At 48.5% G+C, this 26,589-nt stretch overlaps 1 protein-coding gene across 1 annotated transcript in view; it reads right to left on the reverse strand.

The window, feature by feature from the left end:
• Positions 1–21,952: 21,952 nt before the first annotated feature.
• DAP (death associated protein) overlaps positions 21,953–26,589 on the reverse strand; it is a 62,059-nt gene continuing 57,422 nt past the window's right edge. The window contains exons 3-4 of the mRNA XM_063086875.1: positions 25,246–25,288; positions 21,953–23,866 (exon numbers count right to left, since the gene is read on the reverse strand). Of these exons, the coding sequence (XP_062942945.1) occupies positions 23,753–23,866; positions 25,246–25,288 (157 nt within the window). The 3' untranslated portion in view covers positions 21,953–23,752. The remainder of the gene's footprint in view (positions 23,867–25,245; positions 25,289–26,589) is intronic.

Here is a 26,589-nt window from a genome sequence, read left to right on the forward strand (position 1 = left end):
CTGTGGGCACTGGGCAGAAGTGCGGTCAAGAACAAAGAGCATCCGCTGAGTATTCTGCATGCAGCTCCTGCTGCCCTTCGTTCACCAAGGCCCTTTGCATGGTCATTGGCTCCCAGCAGGCCACACTTACTGTCTCCCTTGATGATGGTCAGGCTGGTTTCTATGAAAGGTGGCCTAGAAGCCTCCAGTCTGCTGACAACGTTGATGTGTAGGTTGCCCAGGTAGATTGTCAGCTGACCAGCCAGCAGCTTTCCAATCCCTAGGGGTCATTGTCCCTGCAGCAGGGGTGGCCAGATCAGTCCCCTGACAGGTGTGCAGAAGGGGCAGAGGGCCCCAGGCCAGGCAGACCACCACTGCCCACCCACTGAGTGTCACCTGATCTTCAGCCCAAGCTTTTTACTTCTGTCCCTTAAAAAACCAACACAAACCTAACAAAAAGTTAATGTTCTCCTGGCTTGCTAAAAAAAAATTAAAATGTAGTAATCTAACTCATATCCACCTTGATATTTCAAAAGTGTTATTTAAAAAACAAAATCAAGACCGGTTAGCCGCCAGGAGATGACTTCACCTTCTCATTAGCTCTTATTTAAGAGAGCAGCTTTATGAGTACCCAGAGCCTAGGTGAGAGGCTGGACCAAGGAGGCCCCTCACTGGGCTAGGTGACATAGGAGGGTTCAGGGACTTGGACTGTGGTCAGGAAGTCATTGTCTTGTCGTAAAAAAAGTTGCACAATGTCCTCACTCCCTGGGCAAAACAGTCCCTAAGGGAAGCCAACCTGCAACCTGGGCTAAACAAGGCTGGTCTGTGTTCTGCAGAGGGGACCTCCCCTGGAGGCAGCCCTTAGCATCCCACTGTCCCTTCACCTGCTGTCTGGGGCCCTTACTGCACACAGTCCTGAATGAGCACTGAAAGGTGCAGAGAAGTCCTTCCCAACCAAACCCCGTTTCAATAGGCCTCCCTGGTGCACGAGGGCAGAGCGTCCCCTGTGGGGCGGGAGGTTATCAGTTGGGTTGGGCAGAGCCATGCCCACCCTCCCTTCCTCCCACTGCTTTGTAGGAGCTGAGACTAAGCATCCCTGTCCCTGTCCTGAGCCCCAGGCCACGTTTCTCTAATTCTACTCACTTGTCCTAGGCCTGGACTCAGGGCCAGGTGACCCTTGAGACATTGTGGCACCTCTCATGTCCTCCCTGATAAGCCCCAGCTCCACAAACTAGTGGCTCTCAAAAGGTGGTCCCCAAACCAACAGCAGCAGCAGCACTTGGAGAACGTCAGACGTGCATGCTGTGTTCTTGGGCCCCACCTATATTAGGTTCTTAGGGCTGCTGTAGCAAATTGTCACAGACAGGACGGTAAAACAACAAAAATCTATTCTCTCATAGTTCTGGAGGCCAGAAGTTCAAAATCAGAGGGCAGGGCTCTGTGTCCTCTGAAGACTCTGGGGCAGGTTCCTTCCTGGCCTCTTCCAGCTGCTGGTGGTTGCCAGCAGTTCTTGGCGCTCTTTGGCTGTGGCAGCAAAACATCACCACGTGTCACCAGATGGCCATCTTCTCTGTGTGTGTGTGTCCAAATTTTTCTCTTTTTATAAGGCCACGAGTTATTGGATTAGGGCCACCCTAATCCCACAGGACTTCATCTTAACCTGATTACATGTGAAAGACCCTATTTCCGAGTAAGGTCACATTCACAGGTATGGGGTTTAGGACCTGAATGCCTCTTTTCAGGGACACAATTCAACCCACACCACACCTGGACTACTGACTCAGAGCCACTGGGAGCCTGGGAGGCAGCGGCTAGTCCGATTGATGGTCCACCCAGCCTTCTCCACATCGTGGTGAGGGCGGGATTCCCGGCCCAGGGGGTGGCTAAACACCCACACCCAACACTGGACAGATGAGATCCACAGCCGTGTGTGAATCACGCACACCCGCAGCCTGGGGAGGAGGACATTGCAGGCCATACGGACTGCAAGGGGAACCGAGTGAACAGGCAGAGACCTGGGAGGTGGGCTCCATTGTCTCAAGGAGGTCGGCGCCCCCACTTTGTGCAAGAGGGTGATTTGCTCATTTGAAAAATTGTGGGAGCTGGCGGGAGTTGCCTGTCCTGCCATAAGGAGGGTCATTAGCTAGGGGGCCTTGTCCAGGGGAGCAGAGTCGGGGGTGGAACTTGCAGTTAGGCCATTCAATTCCATCCTGGCTTTACCAATTGTCACAGCAGCACAAAATACTGAGTTTTAATTTCAGGCCTTACACTGAATGTATCTGCAAAATATGCCTCAAATCCTTCACCTGTTCTCTGCTACCAGCCAGTCTGAGCTGCCATTATACCTCGCCCGACATCGGCAGATGCCCGTCATTCCCATTTTGTTCCCCTACAATCCATTCTGCCCTGTTAAAGTGTGAATGAGATCCTGCCACACTCCTACTGAAAACCTTCTGGTGGTCATCTGTTGCACATAGAAAAAGATACCCAGATTGTTTGCCACGGCCGTTGAGGCCTGTGGGGTCCAGCCCTGCCCACTTACCCTGTGTCCGTGATATCCATGGATAAGATGAGCTCATTCTCACCTCTGCAATCTGGGATTTGTGGGTCCTCAGCCTGCGACACTCAGGCCCTCCCAAAGTCTCCCCCCTACTCGGGTCTCAGCCTAGTGTCACCTCCTTAGGTCCTTGCAAAGCGCCCCAGCTGGGGCTCCACTCTCGTTTTTCTGCACCACCTCCCCCTCTTATTTCCTTTGTGGCATTTTCTGCACTGTCCAGCCTGGCGTCCACTTCTATCCAGTGGAAGCTCCACAGGTGCAGAGGCCGCACCTTTGCTGTTCCAGCATCTGGACCAGGGCTGGGCCCACAGTAGCTGCTCCATCAGCATGTGTGGACTGGAGAGAGGAAAGCCATATGCTGGCATTCTGGCTTGGGAGTGCGGGCCTTCTAGTGAGGCTGAGGCATGAGCGGGGGCCCACTCCCACCCTCAGAGGCTGCAGGGCTTGGGCAAGTCGTTTAACCTCCCATGCTCAGCATCCTCATTTTTAACATTGGGCTTTTCTTGGTTTGTAGGGTTTGCATAAAGATTTAATTAAATGACATAATGGCATAGAATTTGTACTAAGATCTTTAACCAGGTGGACATGGAGTTGGTGGCCATTAAAAAGTTGTTTCCTACCTTCTTCTGTTGTACTCCAGGCTAAATAGCAGACCTCTATAAAAGCCAGGGACAATGACAGGGATATCTTCCTGAGTTTATGTCAGACTCCCAGGTAAGTGAGTGGAGGTTCAAACACGCCCTTTCTGACCCCACCCTCAATCTCCCACACTCACCCATTCACCTTCCATCAGCTCTGAAAGCTTCTTGACTACACAGAGGCCACATCCGCAGCCATCTGGGCCTTTTTATTCCCGAGTCTGAAACAATGATCATAGCTGGTACCTGCCCTGTGTCCCCTGGATGAAAGCCCCTCCGTCCCCCAGGGAGGCAGGAGCAAAGAGAGAGGTCACTGTGCTCCAGGGCTCCAGGATAATCTTGAGGGCTGAGCTGGGGGGTCTATGGCTGTCCTTCCTGTTTGGGCCACGCACCCTTCTGAGCCATTTTCTCTAAGTCCTCTAGCAGTGTGTCACTCCTAGTGGCTGAACTCCCTGCCTGGAAGATGAGCAGGGGCTAGAGGGAGCCTGAGGCAAGACTTGGGGCAGCTGTCAACCTCCTCACCTCACCTGCCCACAGGCCAGAAAATTGGCCTGCCACCAGCGGCTACCTACTGGTGTGGGTGGGTGGCTGTCTAACCAAAGGCCTCTCCAGACAATGTTGACAAGATGATGTCAGTGTGGGTGCTGGTGTTTGACTAGGTGCATATTAAATGGCAATGAGAACCCACTAAATCAGCTCAGTGGAAGACAGCAATTTTGAAAATACCCTGCTTTATTGGATATAGCTTGGCTCTTCTCCCAAAAAAGCATACGGGAAAGAAGATGCTTGGCTTGTCTAATGAAACAAAATGACAATACACATATTCTAAGCTGTGTGAGGAGCAGACTTTGGAGGTGGACAGACAGGGGTCCAGTCCTGGCCACATGTTTTCTTTGTGATCCTGGCAGTGTTCATCATATCCTTGAAGAAGATCGAACTTCTGAATGAATGTCACACACCCTTCCTGGTGTGAGTCCTGGACAGAGAAATGCTGGGGACACTCTTAACACAGACTTCATGCCCATTACTTTGACTGACAGTCCTCAGGGATACTCCATCTCTTTTCTGCCTCCATACCCTCCAGATGACCAGGAACGTCTCTCAAGACCCCCAGTGATTCTCAGTGGATGGTAGATCAACATGATACCACCTGCAGTGGGGGTGAGGAGAGGTGTGTGTTTCAAAGGCCTTCTGAGTTCTAACACCCACCACTAGAAGGTCTTTCCTCAGGGACAATCAGGCCAGAGTCTTTTGGCCTCAGGCCCTGAGTGAGCCTTGGGTCCAGTGAGCTGCCTTGGACCATCCATGGTCTTCAAGCGGGTATAGATGAGTCTTTGGCTCCTTGCCCCTAGGGCCACACTTCAGTCATGGTAGAAGATTCTATAATCTGTGCTTGGCATATCTGCTGTGGTGTCCTCAGTAGCAGGAACAGCATCTCAGACAATCTGGGCCAAGATCTTTCCAACCATTGTGAGAGGTAGAAAGAGTAGTCCCCCAGAGAAGCCCATAATTTCTCTGAGAGCCTAGGGTGGAGCCTGGCTCAGAGGCCTTTCCTGAGAGGAGGGGATCCATCAAGGTGGATGGTATCCCTAACCTGCCCTCCACCATCCAGCCACTTAGAACTGGGAGAAAAGTGAGGCCAAGAGGAAAAGTGGGCCTTCCATGAGGCAATAGAGCCTTTTCTCTCAGCTCCATCACACTGAAAGTGTCATCGCAACACCGTAACACAACAGTCCTGAGCTCTGCCCCCCATCAGCATCCTCAGGGTTAGTGCTCCAGAAAGTACAACCCGGTGCTGCTTCTAGAAATTGGAGATACAGCCAATAGACAAGGTACTCAAATATCTTGAGCTTCTCTTTTCTCATCTACAAGCAAGTAAAAATTAAAAATTATGCTGCTTTCTTAAGGAAGTTATGGACACATAGGGTGCTTCAGGAAATCAGGACTGAGAAATGCACGTTTCCTCAGACACAGCCCACTGCTGATAGTTTCTTTGTATCTTTGAACAACTAAATAGCGCATGAAGGGATATCATTTAGAATTCCCTACTAGACCAAGCACAGAGAGTGACATCCTCCTGGCCTTCGGGCAACACCTGTTCCCCTGAGAGAAGGGCCTTGGCTGGAGACAACTTCCTAAAGAAATGGGGCTGAGGTGGGCCATGTGGACTTTTAATGCCAGAGTCCTCATCTCTGTTTCCCAAAAGGATATGGGTGCACCTGGTACCAGAGTTAGCCAAACTGAGAAGTATGAGGGCACAGTTCCGAAGAATGCTCTCACTTCTGACACCAAAAGAATACAGATCAAAATCAGACAAAGGAAGGGATATGTGGGGCAGTCCGGGAGAGTTCTAAACATGAAACTTCCATTGTCTTAAGAATGCATTACCCTCCTGCCATCAATATATGACAGTGTGCTTGGAGAATTGAAGCTGGTGAGCTTCAGCATGCAGAATTTTTATTGGAACTTCATTACATAGGCATGGGTGATTGATTGATTGCACACATGGCTGAACTCAGCCTCCAAAGCAACTGAAATTGTATAATCCAAAGCCTACATGGTTGATCTTTCTGGCATGACCTATTCCCAGCCTAAGACCTTAGATGACCCTACTCTAAGATCTGGTATGGTCAACCCTTGCTATCAACAAAGACACTCTTATGTATGGCACAGATCACCTCCTAGAGCCAAGGGTAATGGCTAGGCTTCTTTCTGGGCAAGATCAAATTTTTTCTTATATGCCTGGCTCTGGGCTGAACTAGTAATAAATCCTACCAGGCCCACTGGTTTCCATATAGAAATCCTTCACATTGGGTCTGATCATATCCCAAGGTCATGCCATGAGAACAGATGCAGAGAAAAATAGCAGAACTAGAAAGAGAATCAGGATCCTGGCTTTCACACCCAGTGATGCAGATCTTACCAAAAGTTTTGGAGGAGGTGGAAGGTGGGTCAGTCGCAACAAGATCCACCCAGGAAAACTTCACCAACCCACCCCATCTGGGCATATGTGCTCTCTCTGGGGCTTCATCCTGGACCTTAGTCTCTGGACGTTTTCTCCCCGATCGTCCTCTTACACAACCTTGAAGATCCCCTCTATTGTTCAAAACTTGCATGCTGACTTAGCAAAATTAAACCAGTATTTGGCTAAACAGGTCATTTACTGCATGCTCCTTCTTGGAAGTGGTCTTGAACTTTTTGATCCCATGGTTTCACAGAGAAGTTACTGAAAGGGATTGAGGAATGTCTCCTCCTTTGTTCAAGAGAAAACCTACTCCAGCATGGCCATTGTGAGTATATGTTATCATGTAGGATTAGGATCCACTGCATATAACAGAAAACCCAATAATGGGTTTTCATTGTCATCATCATTACAGCTTACACATATAAAAGTGCCTACTAGGCAACTATGTGCCAGGCACATAACTCTGTAACATAGAGAGCATTGTTAATCTCAGTTTAAAGATGGGAAAACTGAGATACAGAGTGGTCAAACACCCTATCCAAAGCTGAGATATAACCTAGGGTGTTCAGCTCCAAAGTCTCTGATCTGAACTTATCTGTTATAACCAAGAAAATAGTTGCTTAAATACTTAAAGGCTTGTGTCTCTGAAAGCAAAATCTACAGAAGCAGACTGGGGCTGTCATGGTGTTACCACTGTCATCAGGCATCCAGGCTCCTTCTATCCTTCTGCTCTGTCATCCCTGGCAGAGGCTTCCATTCCCTCAGTTGCCTCATGATCCAAGCTGGCTACTGGAGGACAAGCCACCACACTTGTCTCCCAGGCAGGAGGAAGGAGTGTGGGGCAAAGCCAGGCAAATCTCTGGTTGAGTCAGCCCCTTTAAGACAACATCCACTTGTATATTCAATTCACTAGAACTCAGTCGTGCAGCCACACTTAGCTGTCAGATTTGAAAATGGAGTCACAGAACTGGGCCAATTGCCTGCATATATACACTGGGGCTCCATTCCAAAAGAGAGGAGAATGGACACTGGGGAGCAACTGGCATCCCTGCAGCAAAGCAGAATAAACTCAGTTTCTTAATTGTGTTTTCTACCCTCAACTACCTCCTGGGAGCAAGAGAGAGGAGGCCCCATCCTCGTCTCCATCTGATTTTTGGAGACCTTCCCCATTCTAGACCTGCTCTCTCCATAGGACTTTCCCTTGTAGTTCCCTGCTCTAGCCCCACTGGACATCAGCACTCACGATGTGTGCATAGAATGGTCCTATTTGATGCTGAAGGAGACTGGATCTAGAGCTTAGAGTTGGATTTCCACACAGTGAAAGCAGGACTTTAGTCTTCAAAGATCTTTCTTTCACGATCTGGCTTGCTGAAGACCCTTTAAAAGGAAAAGGTTTTAGACTTCCCTGAGGGCTACCCGTCCTGGGATCAAGACCTACATCTCTCTGAAGCTCTGAATGATTGATCTAGATGTTGGACAACCAGAGGACCTGGCTGTTCCTCCAGCTCTTGGGGCCCTATTTCCACCTGGGCTGACTTCTTTTGGTTGATGGGAACCATCTGGGCAGAGGAACATCTGAGCTGTTCTGCAGGGTGAGAGAGGGCTCCAGAGATGGCGTGGGTAGTCAGAGGCTGGGGATGGGAATTAGATGGGTGAGGACTTGAGTGTGAAAATGACAGTGGAGTGTCCTGGTCTTTAAAGATTGGTGGTTCAAAGCATAGAACTTAGAGTCAGATTGATCTTAGCTTTACCATCTACTAGCTATGAAAATTAAGTAAGCTATTTTACCACACTATGCCCAAGTTTCCTCATCTGTAGAATAGAAATAATGACAACAGTCTACCAGGTAGGGTTTCTTTGAGTGCCTGACACAGAGTAAGTGGTCAATAAATGTAAGGATGATGATGATGATGGTGGTGGTGGTGGTGGTGGTGATAATGGTGATGATGATGGCAGTGATGGTGGTGATGGTGATTATGGTGATGGTGACAGTTATGATGATGATGACAGTGATGATAATGGCAATAACAGTGATGATGGGGGTGATAATAATGGTGGTGGTGATGGTTATGATGATGGTGATGACGATGATGGTGATAATGGTGATGGTGATGGTGATGATGGTGGTAGTGGTGGTGATAATGGTGATGATGATGGTTATGACGATGATGATAGTGATGATAATGGCAATAACAGTGATGATGGTGTGATATTAATGGTGGTGGTGGTGATGATGGTGATGACGATGATGGTGATAATGGTGATGATGATGGTGATGGTGATGATCGTGGTGGTGGTGGTGATAATGATGATGAAGATGGTTATGACAATGATGACAGTGATGATAATGGCAATAACAGTGATGATGGTGTGATATTAGTGGTGGTGGTGATGATGGTTATGATGATGATGATGGTGATGACGATGATGGTGATAATGGTGATGATGATGGTGATGGTGATGATGGTGGTGGCGGTGGTGATAATGGTGATGATGATGGTTATGACGATGATGACAGTGATGATAATGGCAATAACAGTGATGATGGTGTGATATTAGTGGTGGTGGTGATGATGGTTATGATGATGATGATGGTGATGACGATGATGGTGATAATGGTGATGATGATGGTGATGGTGATGATGGTGGTGGCGGTGGTGATAATGGTGATGATGATGGTTATGACGATGATGACAGTGATGATAATGGCAATAACAGTGATGATGGTGTGATATTAATGGTGGTGGTGGTGATGATGGTTAAGATGATGATGATGATGGTGATGACGATGATGGTGATAATGGTGATGATGATGGTGATGGTGATGGTGGTGGTGGTGGTGATAATGGTGATGGTGATGGTTATGATGATGATGACAGTGATGATAATGGCAATAACAGTGATGATGGTGTGATATTAATGGTGGTGGTGGTGATGATGGTTATGATGATGATGATGATGATGAAGGGGATAAAACTTCTAAGAAAATTAGTAAATACAACAAACCACAACCAATACACTGAAAACATAACCTGAACAGGTTTACATCTATCAAAATAACCAAACCTGAAATTTAAAATATTTCCACAAAGACCAATATGATTCTCTGGTGAATTGTTCCAAATATTTAAGAGGGGAAACTAAAGCAGCAATACTAAACAAAATCTTTTTTAAAATAGACAAAGATGAAACACTTTGCAGCTCAATTTATGGGCCAAAAATCTCTGATATTGAAACCTGAGATGGCATTAAAAGGGAGTAATATTAGAGAGCAATCTCACTTATAAACATAGATAAAAGTATCAAAAAAAGGCACTAAAAAAAAAAAACTCAGCAAAATATAAAAACATGATAATACAGCAGAACTCAATAGGATTTGTTCCATGAATAAAAATCTGGTTTAATATTTTTTTAAAATGTGAATCGATGTAATTCACTCATACTGGAATCTTAAAGAATAAAAAAATTATACAATTATTGAAACAAATTCAGGGAAAAGAGTTGATAAAATTCTATAGGAAGAGATGAAAACTATATTCAGATATGTGATATCTGAAGAAAACCGGCTTCTTACATTATGCTAAATAGGGAGTGAGACCTCGATGCCCATCACTTGTATTCAACATTATATTGAAAATTCAAGGCAGTATGAGAAGGCAAATAGGATAAGTAAAGATTTGTAAAATAATAAACACTAACATTTTTTCTAGATAACACAGAAAATGCAGCAGAATCTTCAGATAATGTTCTGAATTAATAAGCTGTTTTAGCGAGAGTGCTAGCTGTAAGGACGATATACAAAACCATTTTTATTTGTATATAATAGCAACAGACAGAAAATAATTTTAATAAATTCCATTTATAATGTCAAAAGCACAGAGTAACTACAAATGTATGATGATGACGACGACGACGATGATGATGATGATGATGATGATTTCTGCCCAGAATCTCCTCCAGTGGGACATCTGTTTACTTCAATACTTGTGATTAGTAAAAGGTAGTATGACTCTGGCTAAGTTTATATGGTTTAAACAAAGTATTAATTAATAAATGCCCAGTTATCATTATCTTATTATGTTCAGGTTATCTAATTGTCCTTGAAGAAAATACTTATTTAGAGAACTAATGTCAGTTTTCTTTCTTAGACATTGCAACAGTTTTGTGCAATGCAAAGTAATAATCTTTCAGTTTTGCTGTTTCTCAGGATAACTCTTTTGGGATCCTTGTGATATGCTAAGAGCATCTATGAGGATAAATAACTTATTAAGCTGGAAAAAATTACTAGTATTAAGGCAGGAAAAATACTTTAGCTGTGAAACCCAAATAATTGATATATGATGAGGGACTTCATAAGTTGTTTTAACTGACTTGATGGGCTTAGCACTATCTTAGGGCTGTTAAATATATATGATGGGACACTGCAAAGTAATTTGAGGTGGTTTCCTTAGTATGCATTACGGAAACATGACTTATGGTTACCCCAATACTGTTTCTTGGGTTTGTTTATTTATTTATTGTTCTTTTTGTTTAGAGATCCTTTCTACTCCTGAAGTCTGTCTTCTTAGGCAACTTACACTTGTTTGAGAGGAGGCATGTCTCAGGATGTGGGTTTCTTGCACTGGCCACTGGTCCCAACAGGTGAGGACGGAGGCCTTGTCCATCCTCATCCTCATCAAGGTGGAGAATTTTGTGACAAATCACGTAACTTTGCAGAGTTTTGTTTTGTCTAATGTCCTGTGTGATATAACCGAGTTGTGTCTGCTGCAGCTAAGCGTGGAACCAACTAATCTCACATCTTCAGCACGTGAGGGACGCAAAGGAGGCTAAGCTGCTGGTCGAGCTAATTTGGAGTTATGGGTGTCAGGCGTAAGAAATGACCATTTCCCCCAAGAGCTTACATCTCACCTTTACTCCTTGTGTGTTAGAGACAAGGATTTGTTGAGGGGCTGTGATAGGTAGAAACTGTAGGCGACAGGGATACAAGATAGGGCCGAATTCCCTGCCCTGAAAGAGATCTTCACCTACACGGGTTTCTTTTCAAGCTGTTTGTTCTATAGAGAGACACACATTTTCCTGTTTAGCTACTTGTCCCTCTGCCGTGTGTACTGATAGCTCAGAGTCTAATCAGCTTGAGCCACATACGGTTCACTCGGAAAATGAGTTTGGCAATTGTTTGGAAAGAGGTTCCTAGACCTTTTTTTGAGAATATTTAAATAGCTGAGCCAAAAGTCTGTGTGATTGTCCTGCCTGCCGTGGGTGAGTGTGCAGGAGATGCCACCGAGGGCCAAGGATGTCGGCTCTTCTCTGTATCAGCGGCTGAGAGAACAACCATTATGCTGCACACTCTCCCTGAAGGAAAAGATTTGCTTTATCTATAATTTTCCATTGCATCCAGGAGCAAATCTGTATTATAGCAATTTGCCACTTTCTGCTCCAGGGACTGAAAAACATACACAAGCTTGCACCACTTTAGCTGCTTTTACTAAACGTACCCTCATACCCTCATCACTGAAACACATGTGTAATTTTTTTTCAAGATTCCAGGTCAGGGGAAATTTCCTGTTGATTGTTAAATTGCATTATTTTAAGTCACAGACTTTTAAAAACAGACCCATAAGGGTTTCTCAGCCTTGGCACTGTTGACATTTTGGGTTGGGTAATTCTTTGTTGTGGGGGCTGTCCTGTGGCCTCTATCTACTAGATGCCACCCACTAGCACTGCCTCCCCCAACTCCCCAGTTGTGACAACCAAAAACGTTGCCAGACATTGCCGAATATTCCCTGGGGGGCAACATCACCCCCAGGTGAAAACCACTGCCCTTGGGATAATGACGATCTTTATCAGTACTCTAAGCACATTGCACGTTCTCAGTACAGCTCTAGTTAAAGAGGAACACAAGCAGACAATCTGCACAGGAAACTGAACCCTTATGCTACAAAATGGTGGACTGTCTCTTTTAAGAGACCCTCGTAGTGCACAATGACAATGTTGAAATGTGATCAACAAGCACATTCAGGGCTTCTGGGTAGAGTCCCAAATCCTTCACATTATATTAGTTCATTCTATCACATCATGTTGGGTCTTCTCCAGTTGACAAATTGGATTTTTTTTTTCTCAAAGCATGGCAGTTGGATTTATAATAATATTTAGGATTAAAGAGGAGGATAAGGGAAAAATAATTTTCTCTTGTCATAAATGCCTTAATTGAATTTTAGAAAGTCTGCTTGGAAGAGCAGGTTAAGTCTTAGGCAGAATGTTGTGAGGATGTGTGGACACTTTAATGTGGTCAAAGTAAAACCAGATCCAAGACGTTTTGAGGACTCAGAGAAAAATGAGCTGCAATGAGCTCTAACGTTGGTGAGCTTTATGTGTCAACTTGGCTGGGCCATGGTGCTCAGATATTTGGTTAAACCTTATCCTAGAAGTTTCTGTGAGGGATGAGATTTACATTTAAGTTGGGAGACTTCGAGTAAATTAGATTGCTCTCCATAATGTGGCTGGACCTCATTCAATCAGTTGGAGACTCAACAGAACAAAAGACTGATGGCCCCTGAGCAAGAGGAAGGTCTGCCAGCGAGAGGGCCTTTGGACTTGAACATCAGCTCTTCCTGGGTCTCCAGCCTGCTGGTCCTGCTGCAGATATTGGGCTTGCAGGTCTCCATAAGCGTATGAGCCAATTCCTTACAATGTCTCTACACACACACACACACACACACACAGACACACACACGCACACCCTTTGTTTCTGTTTCTTTGGAGAACGCTGGCTAACACAACCATCAGGAGGAAATTTCAAGTACTCAGAGTTTCATGTTTCACCACCACCTACACAGAGTCCGCCTCTCCCTGTTCTTCAGGAGCATACGGCTGAAGACACCTCCTGGGAGGATTAAGAAACGCCTGGATTTTTGTTTTGTTTTTGTTTTTATGCTGCAGAGGCCCACAGGATGCCAAGTCTTGTGGGGAAAAAAAAGTTTGCTTTTGGGTTTGTAAAAAGATGCATTTAACCAGCACAGCAGCTGTGAAGTCGGGAAAAGCTGCAGAACAGCAGCAGAACACCAGGGGCTGTGGAGGAAGGAGGCAGGTGTTTTAAAAAGAATTAATTAATTAAAAACCTGCTGGCACTGACGACCTCTGCTTTCCACCCCCACCTCAATCCCTGCCTTTTCTGGGGCTGCCTGAGCACGGGGCAACACGGGGCATATCAGTGCTAGGCTGTGCCCTTCACTTAGCTGGTGGTCATTCTGCTGTCTCCATGGCCAGGTTTAGTCTGTGCCACCACCAACCACATCATACCCTGTAGCTTCAGCTCTCAGCGTGGACAGCGTTCACCTGGCGCCCAAACCGAGGCTTATGGAAGAGTGCGAGGAGCAGCGTTGCTCTGGTTGGGGTGTGTGTTTGAGTGCTCTTAAGTCAGGATTCACTCTCGTGACACCCAGTTGTGCTCATAAGGCCCGTCTCAGGACCCGTCTACCTTTTCACTGGTTGCCTGGCCTCTTCTTGGCATTTGTTGTGACTGGGCAGAATCTCAGAGTGTCTCTGATCCTGTGTCATAAACTAACAATAACAACAATGATGATAAATTAACATTAAAAGAGTGCTCGCGACTTTAACATGCACACAGCCCCATCCGGAAGGTTCTGTAAGGTTCTGAAAAAGGTTCCCCTACAGTAAGGTGATAAAACTGAGGTTTGGAAAAGCAAGCTGCCTGATATATTACAGGCAATAAGTTGAGGAGGCAGAATGTGAACCCAAGGCCCACCCTGAGCTTCTGGGTTCTCTGCCCCTGGCTCTGGCCCCATCAGAGGCTGGTTCCAGTTTGAAGAGTGGAGCGAAGGAGATTCTTTGAAGTGGATGGGCACGGATCCAGCAGAAGCCCAGGAGAAATTTTAATACAGCCCCTGTTCTCCTCCCTGGATTCAGGGAGGAAAGGCCACAGGACTTCTCCCCTCTGCAGGAGGGGCCAAGAGGGGCAGTCCCCAGGGGGCTTGGGAGGGGGCGTCTGCTTCTCTGGCAGTCCCAGGGTAGAGCACTGGGCTCTTGGTCCTGTGGGGTGGCAGCTGGATGAGGCAGTAGCTCAGGAAGACAACCCTCCAATCCTAAATCATTCCAATGACACTTGTAAAAGTTATGAGGGATTTCTCAGTGAAAACATTCACGGGACTGAGCTTTGTACTGGAACCACATGGGCCTGAACAGAGACCACCGTACATGGCATGCAGGAGCTGAAAGCAAAGCAAGCGTTGCTGACTTCTGGGTGACACGTGGTCCCTAGAGGGTCCTTAGGGTCCTCGGGATCCTCCAGCCCATCCCTGCTCTGGCTGTCATGAACCTGGGACTTAGGCCTCCTGTCCAGTACCTTGCTGTTGTTCCTGAACACACTCTTGATTGTCAGGGATCCCAGCATCCCTTTCTGGAATCTTCTCTCCTCGCCAATCGCAAACCTTTGCACCTTCCCAGCACGTATGTCCATGTGGGGATCCCTGTCCTATGGATCCCAGCCCTGCCTCCGTTTACTGAGTGCCTGCATTAAGCAAGAGGTTGGTATACACAATTCCTTCTTGTCCTCACAAGGCTCTGTGGGTACACAATGGCCTGCTTCGGTAAGGGCGGAACTGGGGTCTAGATATGCTGATGGAGGGACTCTGTGCTCATCAGGGGTGAGGTGTGAACCAGTCAGGTGTGGCTGGAGCCTGGGCTTGCCTTGCAGTGCCATCAGCCCTGCCCTTTTTTGATCCCCCCTTTCACCACCTGACCATTGCCGGCTGTGTCTGCTCAAGACCCCACATACCCATGGCTCTGCTCAACAGAGGACAGCCGTCCCCCACCCTGTCTTCCCTAAGCAGAGCTTCTTGCCCCCTGTGAGGGTTTCAGATCAGCATGTGCCCTTGCAACAGATCTTTCTCTGTGGATTCTGCCTTCTGCTTAAATCACCCTCTCCCAATCCAAATGCTACCATCTACTAGCGCTGGCGACTCTCTGTGTCCCTGAGATTTCAGCATCGGTCTCAGAGTCCTTGGGGTTTCAGCATCCAAATGGACCCTCCCAGGCCTTCTCATTTCCTCGATTTTTCTCAGTTGGATCTTTGCTGTACATGTCAGGGTTCTCCAAAGAGACAGGTTATGTACATAGATATATGAGAGGGGACTTATTAGGGGAATTGGCTCCTGTGATTGTGGAGGCTGAGGAGTACCACGATAGGCTGTCTGCCAACTGGATGCTGGTAGTGCGGCCCAGTCCAAGTCTGGAAGCCTCAGGACCGGGACACAACCAGCTGATGGTGTGATTCTCAGTCCGAGGCCAAAGTTCTGAGAGCCAAGGGTGCTGCTGGGGTAAGACCTGGAACCCAAAGGCTGAGGAGTCTAGAGTTCTGATTTCCATGGACAGGAGAGCAGAGTGTGTCCCAGCTCCAGCGGATAGAGTGACAGGTCCTCCTTTTCCTCTGTTTTTGTTCTCTCCGGGCCCCCAGTGATTGGATGGTGCCCACCATACTGAGGGTAGATCTTTCCCACCCAGTCCACTCAGGCCTACAAGCTACTCTCTTCTGGAAACACCATCATGGACATAACCCAAAATAATGCTTTACCACGTTTCTAGGTATTCCGTAATCCAGTCAAGTTGACACCTGAGATTAACCATCACATTTGCCATTACGCCACCCCGAATTCCTCTGACTGCCTGTCTCTCCCCTGCCCTCACACCCCAAGGTGCTGTCTCTGCAGTACCTGCCCCTCCTGGGCTAGCAGGCCATGAGGTCTGCTTGATAATTGAACACGTGACTGTGGTAACACTGCTTGCCTCCAAGTCCGTCTTCCAAGCCTCAGTTTCCTGGTCTTGTGAGTGGGTGTGATGACACCGGGGTCTGCATCCTGGGGTGGATGGGGTACATAAAGGCCTAGCACATAACAAATAACAAAAGTGCATGTACGAACGCTTGGTGTACGCTGGCTGTGACTGCTCCCTGGCTGGGCCCTACATGCAGCTCTCAGTGCATGGTGGGAAGTGCTCCTAACCCTCTGGGCCACAGCCTTGCACCGACCACGATGCTGATCCCCACTGCCCCTGGAGTGTGGGCAGCCTCTCCTTTCTCCAAGTCCCCTGCCACGGCTGGAGGAGTCTAAGCTTGGCGCAGCGATTCCACTACGGCTCCGCTCTACCTCAGCTCAGTCTTCCCAGGCTCGACAACCTTCTGAATCGTCTTTCACTGGCCCTGCGGCTCACACACTGCAACCTTTCCGTCGCCTGCTCACAGACGGCCTTCCACGGGCTTTGTTGAGAGGGCTGAGCTGGCGCTGCTGAGCGGGTGGCCTTAGCTGTCCTCTTCCGGACCTCAGCACCACTGTCCTGCGTCCACACCAACTTCTGTCATGCTTGTCTTCATCTCCAGGGTGGGCTCCCTGCTCTGGAGCCCGAGCCCACCTTCCAGTGACTCAGCTACCATTGCCATCACTGACCATCTGGCCGCTGTTCTCTTTCCATGCCTTCAGTCACTCTGGGCCTTCCCCACAGCATGTTCAGTTCTCCCTTTAGCTCATGCTAAAAACAGCCGTCCCTTCTTCAAACCCACTTTCCCCTTCTTCCCATTATGGACAAACCTCTCCACTCTGACTCCTGGGAAGTCTGGCTTCAGGCCTCCCACTCACCAGAGACCCCTGCTCTCGGGTCGCCAGGAGATAGAACTGTCGCCTGTCTTTAGCGCCTGGCTGTCCTCAGCCCCCAGGTCCCGTCCATGTGCGCTCCCCTTCCCTCCGTCACACTTTGGGTTCACGTAGCTGTGCCGGGGCTGGCCCGTGCCCCCTCGCCCAGCCCAACCTCTGCGGCACCTCCTTGCAGACACCTCCAGCTGCTCTCCCGCCCTGCACCCCACAGGCTCTGGTTCCACCTGTCGGAGCCCCACTCAGTCACTCTGCCTGGAGAGGGACATGTCGGACTCTGCCCGTGGTCTCTCGCCTCCCACACTCATTCTCCCACTGTCGGTGCTCGTTTTTGTCAACACCTTCCCCAACACCCTGGCCACCCAACCTTGCAGCCGCAGCATCTCCTGCGTCTCCTGTCCCTCGCCTCAGAACCACACTCTGCGATCGTGTTGCAGCAGCAGCAGTTCCTACCTGGGCTTCCTGTTCTTTCCTCCCAAGACCGTGGCTGAGGGAGACACGACGCACCATGGAGACGATGCTCTGCAGTCAGAATGACCTGGATTCAAGCCTCAGCTCTGCCATTTGCTAACAGTGACTTTTAAGAAAACATCTTTGAGGTGTAGCTACCATACTGAACAGCTCTTCCATCTACAGTGCACACTTCAATGGCTCTCAAGCACATTCACAGACACGCACGCATCCCCATGGCTGATTTTAGAGTATTTTCATCACCTCCGAAAGAAACCCCACACCTTTTAGCTGTCACCTTCCTATTCTCCTTGCCCCCACCAGCCCTAAGCCTGGTCTCTATAGATTTCCCTGTTCTGGACATTTCCTATGAATGGCATCCTATGATATGTGATCTTTCGAGACTGGCTTCTTTCACTGAGCATGTTTTCAGTGTTATTCCGTGTTGCAGTATGTTTGAGTTCTTTACTCGTTTTCATGGCTGAATAATATTCTTTGTGTGGATACACAAAACGTGGTATTCTTCAGCAGATGGACATTTGGATTGTTTCCACTTTGGGCTACTGTGAATAATGCTGTTGTAAACACATGTGTACGTGTTTTCGTGTTGATATTTTTTTTTAAAAAAATTATTTTATTTGTTGAATCAAAATCGATTATACATATTTTGGGGCTTGAACATTAAGATATGTTGATTAAATCAATATTACTAGCATATATTTTGTTACAAATCATAATTATTCTTTATGCCCCTTGTCCAATCTCTCCCCATCCCCCTCTGCCTCCCCCTCCCGCCTCTGATAACCCTAGATTTCTTCTCTCCTTCTCAAAGAGTAATGGTTACTCTGTGGATTTGTTGCCTAGATGATCTGTCCAACGCTGAGAGAGATATGATCAGGTCCCCCAATATTATCATAGAGCAGATGCATCTTCTGTCACTCTGAAATGGGTTTTGTGGAAAGAGACATCATCTTCTTTTCTTTGTCTTTGCTAGTGACTCTTCTTGTGTGAATGTGCTCCAATGGTTGGTGGCCCATCTGTGTGGTGGCTGTGGCATCTAGCCACTTTTGTGGCAGCCATGGTTACTGTGGTGGCTGTGGTGGGCCACCCAAGTAGAGGTGCTGTTTTTGGTATGCTCCTTGGCACTGGTGGTATGCCTGGTTGTGGGGTGTGTTTGGTCCCCTTCTCCATGCGTCTGGTCCCTGGGAAGGCCCCAAGGCACTGGCGCAATGTGCCTGGTTGTGGGAGAGGGGTCCAGTCCCCTTCTCCATGTACCAGGTCCCTGGGTGGGCCCCGAGGTGCTGGCACAGTGTGCCTGGTTGAGGGAGGGCAGTCTGGTCCCCTTCTCCATGCCCCGAGTCTCTGGGCAGGGCTAAAGGTGCTGCCACCATGTGCCTGGTTGTGGGAGGAGGATCCAGTCCCCTTCTCGATGCCTCAGGTACCCAGGTGAGCCCCAAGGTGCTGGCATTTTATGCCTGGTGTGGGAGGAGGGTCCAGTACCTGGCTCCATACCTCAGGTCACTGGGCGGGACCTGAGGCACTGGCTTGGTGTGCCTAGTTGTGGGAGAGAGGACCGTTCCCCTTATCCTTGCCCCAGGTCCCTGGGTGGGCTCCGAGGTGCTGGAATGTTGTGCCTGGCTGTGGGAGGGTTGTCTGGTCCCATTCTCCATGCCCTGGGTCCCTGGGCAGGCCCCAAGGTGCTGGCGTGGTGTGCCTGGTTGTGGGAGAGAAGTCCGGTCCCCTTCTCCTTGCCTTTGGTCCCTGGGCAGGCCCTAAGGTGCTGGCGTGGTGTGCCCGGTTGTGGGAGGGGGGTCCAGTTCCCCTTCTCCATGCTTTGGGTCACCAGGATGGCCCCAAGGCACTGGTGCAGTTTGCCTGGAAGTGGGAGTGGGGTCCATCCCCAGATCCAAGCCTCCAGTTCCCAGGCAGGCCCCAAGGTGCTGGTGGTGTGACTGGGCCAGAACTAATTTTTTGTTCTTTGCTTCTAACATGGGGGAACCTCCTGTGGGAACCAGTACTTGAGCTGTGTGGTTGTTTAAATTGCTACTTTGCTGCTGTTTCCCTAGGGAAGGTTTTTTGTGCAGCTCAGGGGTTAATGGTTGACCTCATAGGTACTTTCGGCTCTCCACAGACCCAGTGCACCTGGGTTGTGTAGAAACTCTGATCTGGGCCTGAGTCCTTTCATCAAACTGCACCCCATGCAATTCTCTATTCCTGACCAGTCTCTTCTGAGTGGTCCTGTGCTGATTGGGGGGCAGATCAGCTGTCCTTGCTGTGTCCCAGTGTTCCCCTGGTGGGCCTGTCTCCCCCACCGCCCGTGCTACAAACACTTCCCATGGGATGGGCCCTGCACTGGTCCCTTGCGATGACTCACTGGCCTCTGAATGGCTCCCCTTTTTTCTGGTTGTTCTGGCTCCTCGCTCCTGTGTGGGTCCACGGGAACACTATTAGTGGTCTTGCTGTCCTGGGGGCCACCAACACCCTCTTCTCCCCTGCTGCCTCCAAGCAACTCCATCTGAAGGGCACAGCTGCAGCTTCTGCCGGCTCCTGCTCCATGTGCTCATTAGCTCGAGCCTTAAAGCAGCTGCGAACCGAAACGCTCAGAGCAGCTTTTTCTTTCTCTCATTGTGGTTTCGCCCACCTTCATGAACTCTGTAGGTCTCTCCTCCTCTTCCCCTGAGCTCCAGTGGCCCCAGCTTGGCTGTTACATTTTTATAGTTGTAAATTTGGTTGACTTGTGGGAGAGAGTGACGCTGGGGACCGTCTATTCCACCATCTTGATCGGATCCCTGTGTTGACATGTTTTCACTCGTCTTGAGTATAAACCTGGGAGAGAATTGCTGGGGCATGTGGTAACTATGTTGAATTGTTTGAGGAACTGCCAGACTGTTCTCCCCAGTAGCTGCACCGCTTGACATTGCTGGCAGTGCTGTATTAGGTTTCTGATTTCTCTACATTCTCATCAACTCTTGTCATTATCTGACTTTTTGATTCTAGCCATCTTGACAAAGTGGCATCTCATTGTGGATATGTGATTTGCATTTCCCTGGTCACTAAAGATGTTGAGCACCTTTTCCTCTGCTTGTTGGCCATCTGTGTATCTTCCTTGGAGAAGTGTTTGCTAACAGTGACTTTTGACACTGGACACCGAGCTTCAATCTTTCCATTTGCAAAATGAAACAACCACCGCTGATGGAGCACTGTCTTAGAGAACAAGTGGGACCTGGAAGCACAGTGACTCTGAACTGAGGGCATGTGTGACTGAGAGCTGCAGCTCTCACAAGTGACTGGAACCAGGGGCAGACAGCCCTCCCGACCCTTCAAATCCCTGCTTCCAGTCTTTCTCTCCCTGACCCCTGCAGATGGGCTTTAACTGCTCCATGGCCAGTGACACTGTGTTATATCTGTAGCAGGTGAGGCATTCTCACAGAAAAGATTTTTTTTTTTTCTTTTCAGAAAAGCAATTTACTGAATGAAGTTATTAAAATGGTGTGGGCTGGGAGTGAGGTTCCTGGCTTTTCAGCATATGGTTTATGTCCTGGGTTGAATAATGCCCCCCAAAAGACATGTTCAAGACCTGTGAATGTGACCTTATTTGGAAAGGTCTTTGCAGATGCAATTAGTGAAGATGAGGTCATACTGCATTAGACTGGGCAGTAATCTAATGACTGGAGTCCTTAGAAGAAGAGGGAAATTCAGACACTGACACACATAGAGGGAGATGGCCATGTGATGGCACTGTGAGTTTGGATTTATGCTGCCATGAGCCAGAGTGCCAAGGATAGCCAACAACCGCCAGAAGCTGGAGGAGACGAGGAAGGATCCTCCCCCACAGCCTTTGGAGGGTGCACAGCCCTGCCAACACATTGATTCAAACTTCTAGACTCCCGTTTGTTACACCACAGCAGCCTCAGGAACCTGATGCAGGTGACAATAATGCTTTCGAACGATGCAGAAAGCCCTCGAGGACAGTTCTGCTCAGTTTGTGGCGTGTCTGCATTTCTGTCCACCACTATTTATTTACTGACAGCAGACTCTCCGTCCAGCGATACAAGATGAGTAAGACCCTGGTTCCCGTCCTCAATTTAGAACAAGACACAGGATGCCAGAGAACAGGAACAAACAGCAGCTTCCAGAGGCAATACGGAGGGCGCAGGCAAGACCGGGCTGTCGGGAGATGGATTCTAGCCAGGACCCCCTTGCCCAAGCAAGTGTGCCACCCAGTCCTTTCCTGATGAACATGGCTCTGCGTGAGAAAACTTCAAGGCCCTTCCCAGCTCATATCCTGGGATCTGATTCTGGATCTCTCAGTTTAACAGTTGTGGTTCTCTTCTTACGCACAAGGGTCACAGAAGACCTTTGATAAAGGCGAATGTCTTGCACATCAAAAGCTGCTCACTGCCGCCCCGGGCTTGCTACTACTAATTAGCTCAGATCTGTTCCCAGAGGACCTGTGTAGCACAGAACTAGCTGCTGGGCCCAAGTAATATATTTTAATCAACTGTATTAAGCTTTTCCATTTTATGACATTTTAAGTAGATGATTAGACCTGAGTTGCCAGATGTCCAATAGTTCGTCTTTGTGTCTGGGAAATAATTTTTGAAAATATCCATCATGTACATGTGTCTGTATTTCTATTGAAACCATCTGGTAACCCTAGTAGAATGTAAAAGGGACTCTGAAATATAAGAATAGACAAACCACGAGAAGTGCAGGAACTTTATTTATAATCATAATTATTCTCAGTGTTAACCATGGATAAATTCATTTAGGAAAACATTTTGCATTCAATGTTCTAGAGCCTAGAGATGCATGCCAGATCTAGTTAAAAGTACAGGAAAAACACACCTTTGGAAAGAATGGCACTCCCTCTAGCTGCAGAACTAAAAAATATTCAAGATGCTTCTCAATTTTTGTAGCCGAGGGTACGATGGTCTGTACAGGCCTGATTGGTGCTGCCGCTCCAGGTGGCCCTTCCTAGATGCTGGCTTCCCAAGACAAGCCAGGAGGAGGCTGCTAGTTTCGTGTGTTCTGTGAGGGGAAATGACACAGTGCCTTGAGGGTGACACTCGGGCTTCCCCTAAGTCAGTTAGCTGGGAAGCCAAACACTGCCTTTAAAATGTGAGGCAGTGCTATGCTTGTCCCTCAGGAAAGAGAGAGAGCTGGGCCTGACAGCTCTGCTTCTACTGACACCAGCTGGAGGTGTGGACTGGAGAATGGTATCAGGAAGGCTGGTGGTATGGACCCTGCTTCCAGTAACACTGCTGACCTGCAGCAAATTCAATTGTTGGGGAGAGGACAGTCGGGGCTGCACCCTGTCCATAAGCTTCGATCCAGAAGATTTTAATGTCTAACTAGATGAGCCCTTTGTTTTTTCAGAAAGGCGCGGCATGTTATGGCCAGATCCAGGGAGCAGGGCAGGGTGGCTCTGAGCAGGAAACACATATATAGGTCAGGGGACAATCTGACGTGCCCGTGAAGACTGGCCCAGGCAGGTACATGTGTGGGGCAGGAGGGATTCTGGACAGTGAGACTGACTGGCAAACAGGTTTTCTAGCTCAAAGGGAATGTGGTGTTACACCTCCCTAGGGAGACAAGAGCAGGTTTTTCACCTGGTCTTTTCACGCTTTTGACTCTTGTTCACGTGTCACAGAATTAGCAATGTCTCCTCCTCCGCCCTGGTCAGTGGTCACTTCCAGAACTCAAAACCACCTGTGTGGTTACTGAAACATTCAGGTTTGCCTTGATTTTCCTCATGGAGCCTATCTGGATTGAGGCAATGCTGGACTTGGGACCCATGTTGAGATCTCATTTCAGAAATGCTCCCCTGCCTACATCTTCATTTCTCAGCACGATGCCTCCTGGAATAAGAGAGCCATTTCAAAGCTGCGTGTTTTTCTTTGGCTTCCCCTGTGAGAGCCTGATCACCTGTACAGCAACCCCTCACCCCACAAGGGAGGAACACTTGGTGTCGCTGTCGCCTGTGGCAAAGGTCTTTCCTACACTGCCTTTCCAAAACTTGCCACCTTAATTAACTTCCTTATTGCTGACTCTCCTGTGGGTGTGAAGATTTTATTGTCCTATTACTAAAAAGCCTGAAATGATTGAGATTTTCCCCTAACCTTAATCTAACGCTCCCCAATTTGTGCCTTCTTGTTTTTAAGATCACAGATAAGGACCCTAGGAAATCACTAAAACAGAACTAAAGCTAAAGTTTGAATGACTTCATTTTACTAGGGTCTTGTCAACTCTGCTAATGGCACTTCTGGGGCACAACGGCTCTCGAATGGCATCTAGCCAGGACTCCCTGCCCTGTAAACAAGGTTTGGGGTTTGGGCCATTTCTAGTTTTAAATATGGAAATTTAAGGCAAAGGAAGGTTTGCTTTGCTTTGTCTTAGATTTCCCAACCGAGCAATACTTTGCAGCGTGCCAGTTCTCTCTGCTCGGAATATCACATGCAGGAGAATGGCACTGCTGGGGAGGGTGCGGGGTCCGGGTGCTGGTTCACTTGCGGGGCTGCTGGATGTGCTGCGTTCTCGGGGCAGGGTGCTTGTCCATGGAGGCATGGGGCTTCTGGTGAGCCACCTGCGCGGCTGCAGGGGGGAAGTCTTTGTCACCCTGTCAGGAGACACAGAACACAGAGGCTGATCAACAGTAAACGTCTGGGCGAGTGTAAGAGGAAGCCCCCAATCCCAGCGTCCACCCCCAGTCCCTGCAGCATGGGTGGGGACTGTGAGTAGGTGATGAAATGGTGAACCCATCAGCAGGCAGACGCCTGTCTCCTGTTGGTTGGAGGGGGTCCGGAAGCTCTCATGGCTATCAGAGCTGGGAGCTGCAGGTGGCACTGAGGCCAAGCACCATCAGGACGGTGAGTGCTCACTGCCCCACGCCACAAGACACAGGCACCGTACCACTCACTCGCAACGAGGTGGGTGCAGCAGCTTTCTTCTGCTAGGTCTGTTTTGTGAACAGACCATCTGATCATTTGAATGGGGGCAAGACAGGGCTAAATCTAGTCTGAATTCAGATTTGCTGCCACAGCTGTGAGCCAGACCTAGATGCTGGTTGGGAAAGAAAGTCACAGGCAAGGGCTGAAAGCATAAGACAGAGCAGATTTGACCTGCTGAGTCTTGGGGAAGGTATCTGGCTGTGTCCGGGATGAATCAGCTTCTCGTGCCATCAGTGGGTGTATGACTGGAGCTGGGGCAACTGGCTGAGGTGTGACCTCAGACTTGTGCTAGCATTCAATTTTCTCACATGTAGTACATATGCCACCCGTCCGTCCAGGATCTCTGGGTGGCTGTGGTCACAGCTCCACCAACAGTGAGCTGTCCCCAACTATGGCATTTTCTTCAGACAACATATGATAAAGATCGAATGTCCTGAGGGACAGAGCCATGGACGGCACTCCTGTGGGAATTTGCTGGTGGAAAGTCTGTAGTTAAGACAAAAATATAGATCTCACCAGAAGGGGGCTCTTCTAAGGTAAAAGGTGTGACAAAAACCATGAGTTCAGTGCACGGTCGGCAAACAAAAGCAACCACAAATGGGTTGTAATTGAAAGGGCGTGGCCATGCCACCAAAGCTTCATTCGTGGACACTAAATCTGTGTTTCATTAATTCTTATGTGTCGTGACATGTAATTCCCATTTTGATATTTTCAATCATCTAAGCATATAAAGACATTCTCAGCACACAGGTCACTTAAAAACACCTGGCCTGCGGGCCCTAGCTTGTGACCCCTGGCTCAGTCTGAGGAGGGAGGTGGTTCTGCAGCCTGTGTGGCTCCCGTCTGCTGAGTCACACGTTCTTAACTGCAAAAGCACAAAAGCTCGCTGGAACGTGAGCGCCCAGGAAGCCCCAACCCGGGTTAGATGTGCAGTGTTGTCTGGTTACTCCAGGCAGAGCTGAACGGGAACAGGAGGAGTGGGGGAGGGCGCACTGTGCTGAGCTGGCGGCCACTGCAGATGCTGGCGGAGGTTGCGAGGAGCTCTTACCCGGGCGACAACACCAGAGATGAACACGGTCGGTTTGGGTGGACTGGAAGACAAGATGGGAGAAGACGGGTTTACAGAACAACTCACTACAGGTGAGTGCGGAGGCAGGCACTGTGAATGTGGACCAGACTGTTTTTAGGGGTGGAATCAGCAGTGGCCATTTGGGCCACTCTGAGGAGCAGGGAGGGGATGCGGGCAAAGCTCTTCTGAGGTTTTCGTCATGTCGATGGGCTGTGCGGCTCAGCAGCCTCCCTCTCCTGAGCTCAGGGCAGACATACAGTGAGAGAGGAAAAGAGATCGCAGCCAACAGCAGAATTGCCTAAAAACACTTCACGTTTTTGTTTTTCTGGTTAATCCTCAGTGTTTTTGTTGACTAGCCAGGACAGGGATCCGAAACCTTGACCTCGTGTTAAAACACCGTACTCTAACCAACTGAGCTCTTAACCATGGGCAAGCCCAGCAGTTCTGGTTTAATGCAATTTTGGAAACAGGCGCTTCTTTGAGGCAGCTTCACACTGGGATACATTGGAGACTCATCAACCAAGGGTTTCCTTCCTAGCGTCCTCATGGAGTCAGTGGCTGCCGGCAACTTCTACGGCATGAGATCCTACATAAAACTCCAGGCCCCTATGGATCCCCAGGTATTATACGTGTAAGGTCCTTGTGAAGCTGCTGTCACTTCTTAACATTTTAACTCATACTGAGCTCGCCAAAACTGGCACAGTACTGAGGAGTGGAACACAGTACCAGAGTAACACAGGTTCGTTGCTGAAACGCAGACAAATCAAAGCATGTTCAACTGCTACCACCTGGAGATAATCACTGTTTACATGGTAGACACCCTTCTAGTCTTTCTTATGGGTAGATGTACTTGCTTATTTTCTTATTAAATTCTTTTCTTACAAAAAGAGAGTGTTTTGTAATTTGCTTCCTTGAACCGAGAACCTGTGGAGCACAATTCAATGTTAGGATATACTGTTCCATGTATTTTTTTTGATGGTGCATGTATCATAGATTAAAAACAATGAGACACAGTTTGGGATAGTGCACATGGTGTATGCACCTCTGAAATGCCTCTACCACAGGTAAGAAGACCCCGTTGGGACAGTGCCATCAGGGGACAACTCATGGAGGTATAAAATAGACACACACACTAAATGGGACCGTAAGCAGGCTGCCCCTGACTAGTAGATCTTGCTTTGCGAAGGTGGAGTGGCAAACACTGGATGCAGAGAAAAGACAGGCACCAGCTTCCAGTAGCTTCCAGCAGCCTCCATGCTGGAGGCTCCCGACAAACTCCTCGTGACACCCCAGCCCCACCATGCAGCAGCCATGCCACCCGTG

This window comes from Cynocephalus volans, chromosome 2 (assembly GCF_027409185.1).
Source record: "Cynocephalus volans isolate mCynVol1 chromosome 2, mCynVol1.pri, whole genome shotgun sequence".
In the NCBI taxonomy this organism is placed as follows: Eukaryota; Metazoa; Chordata; class Mammalia; order Dermoptera; family Cynocephalidae; genus Cynocephalus; species Cynocephalus volans.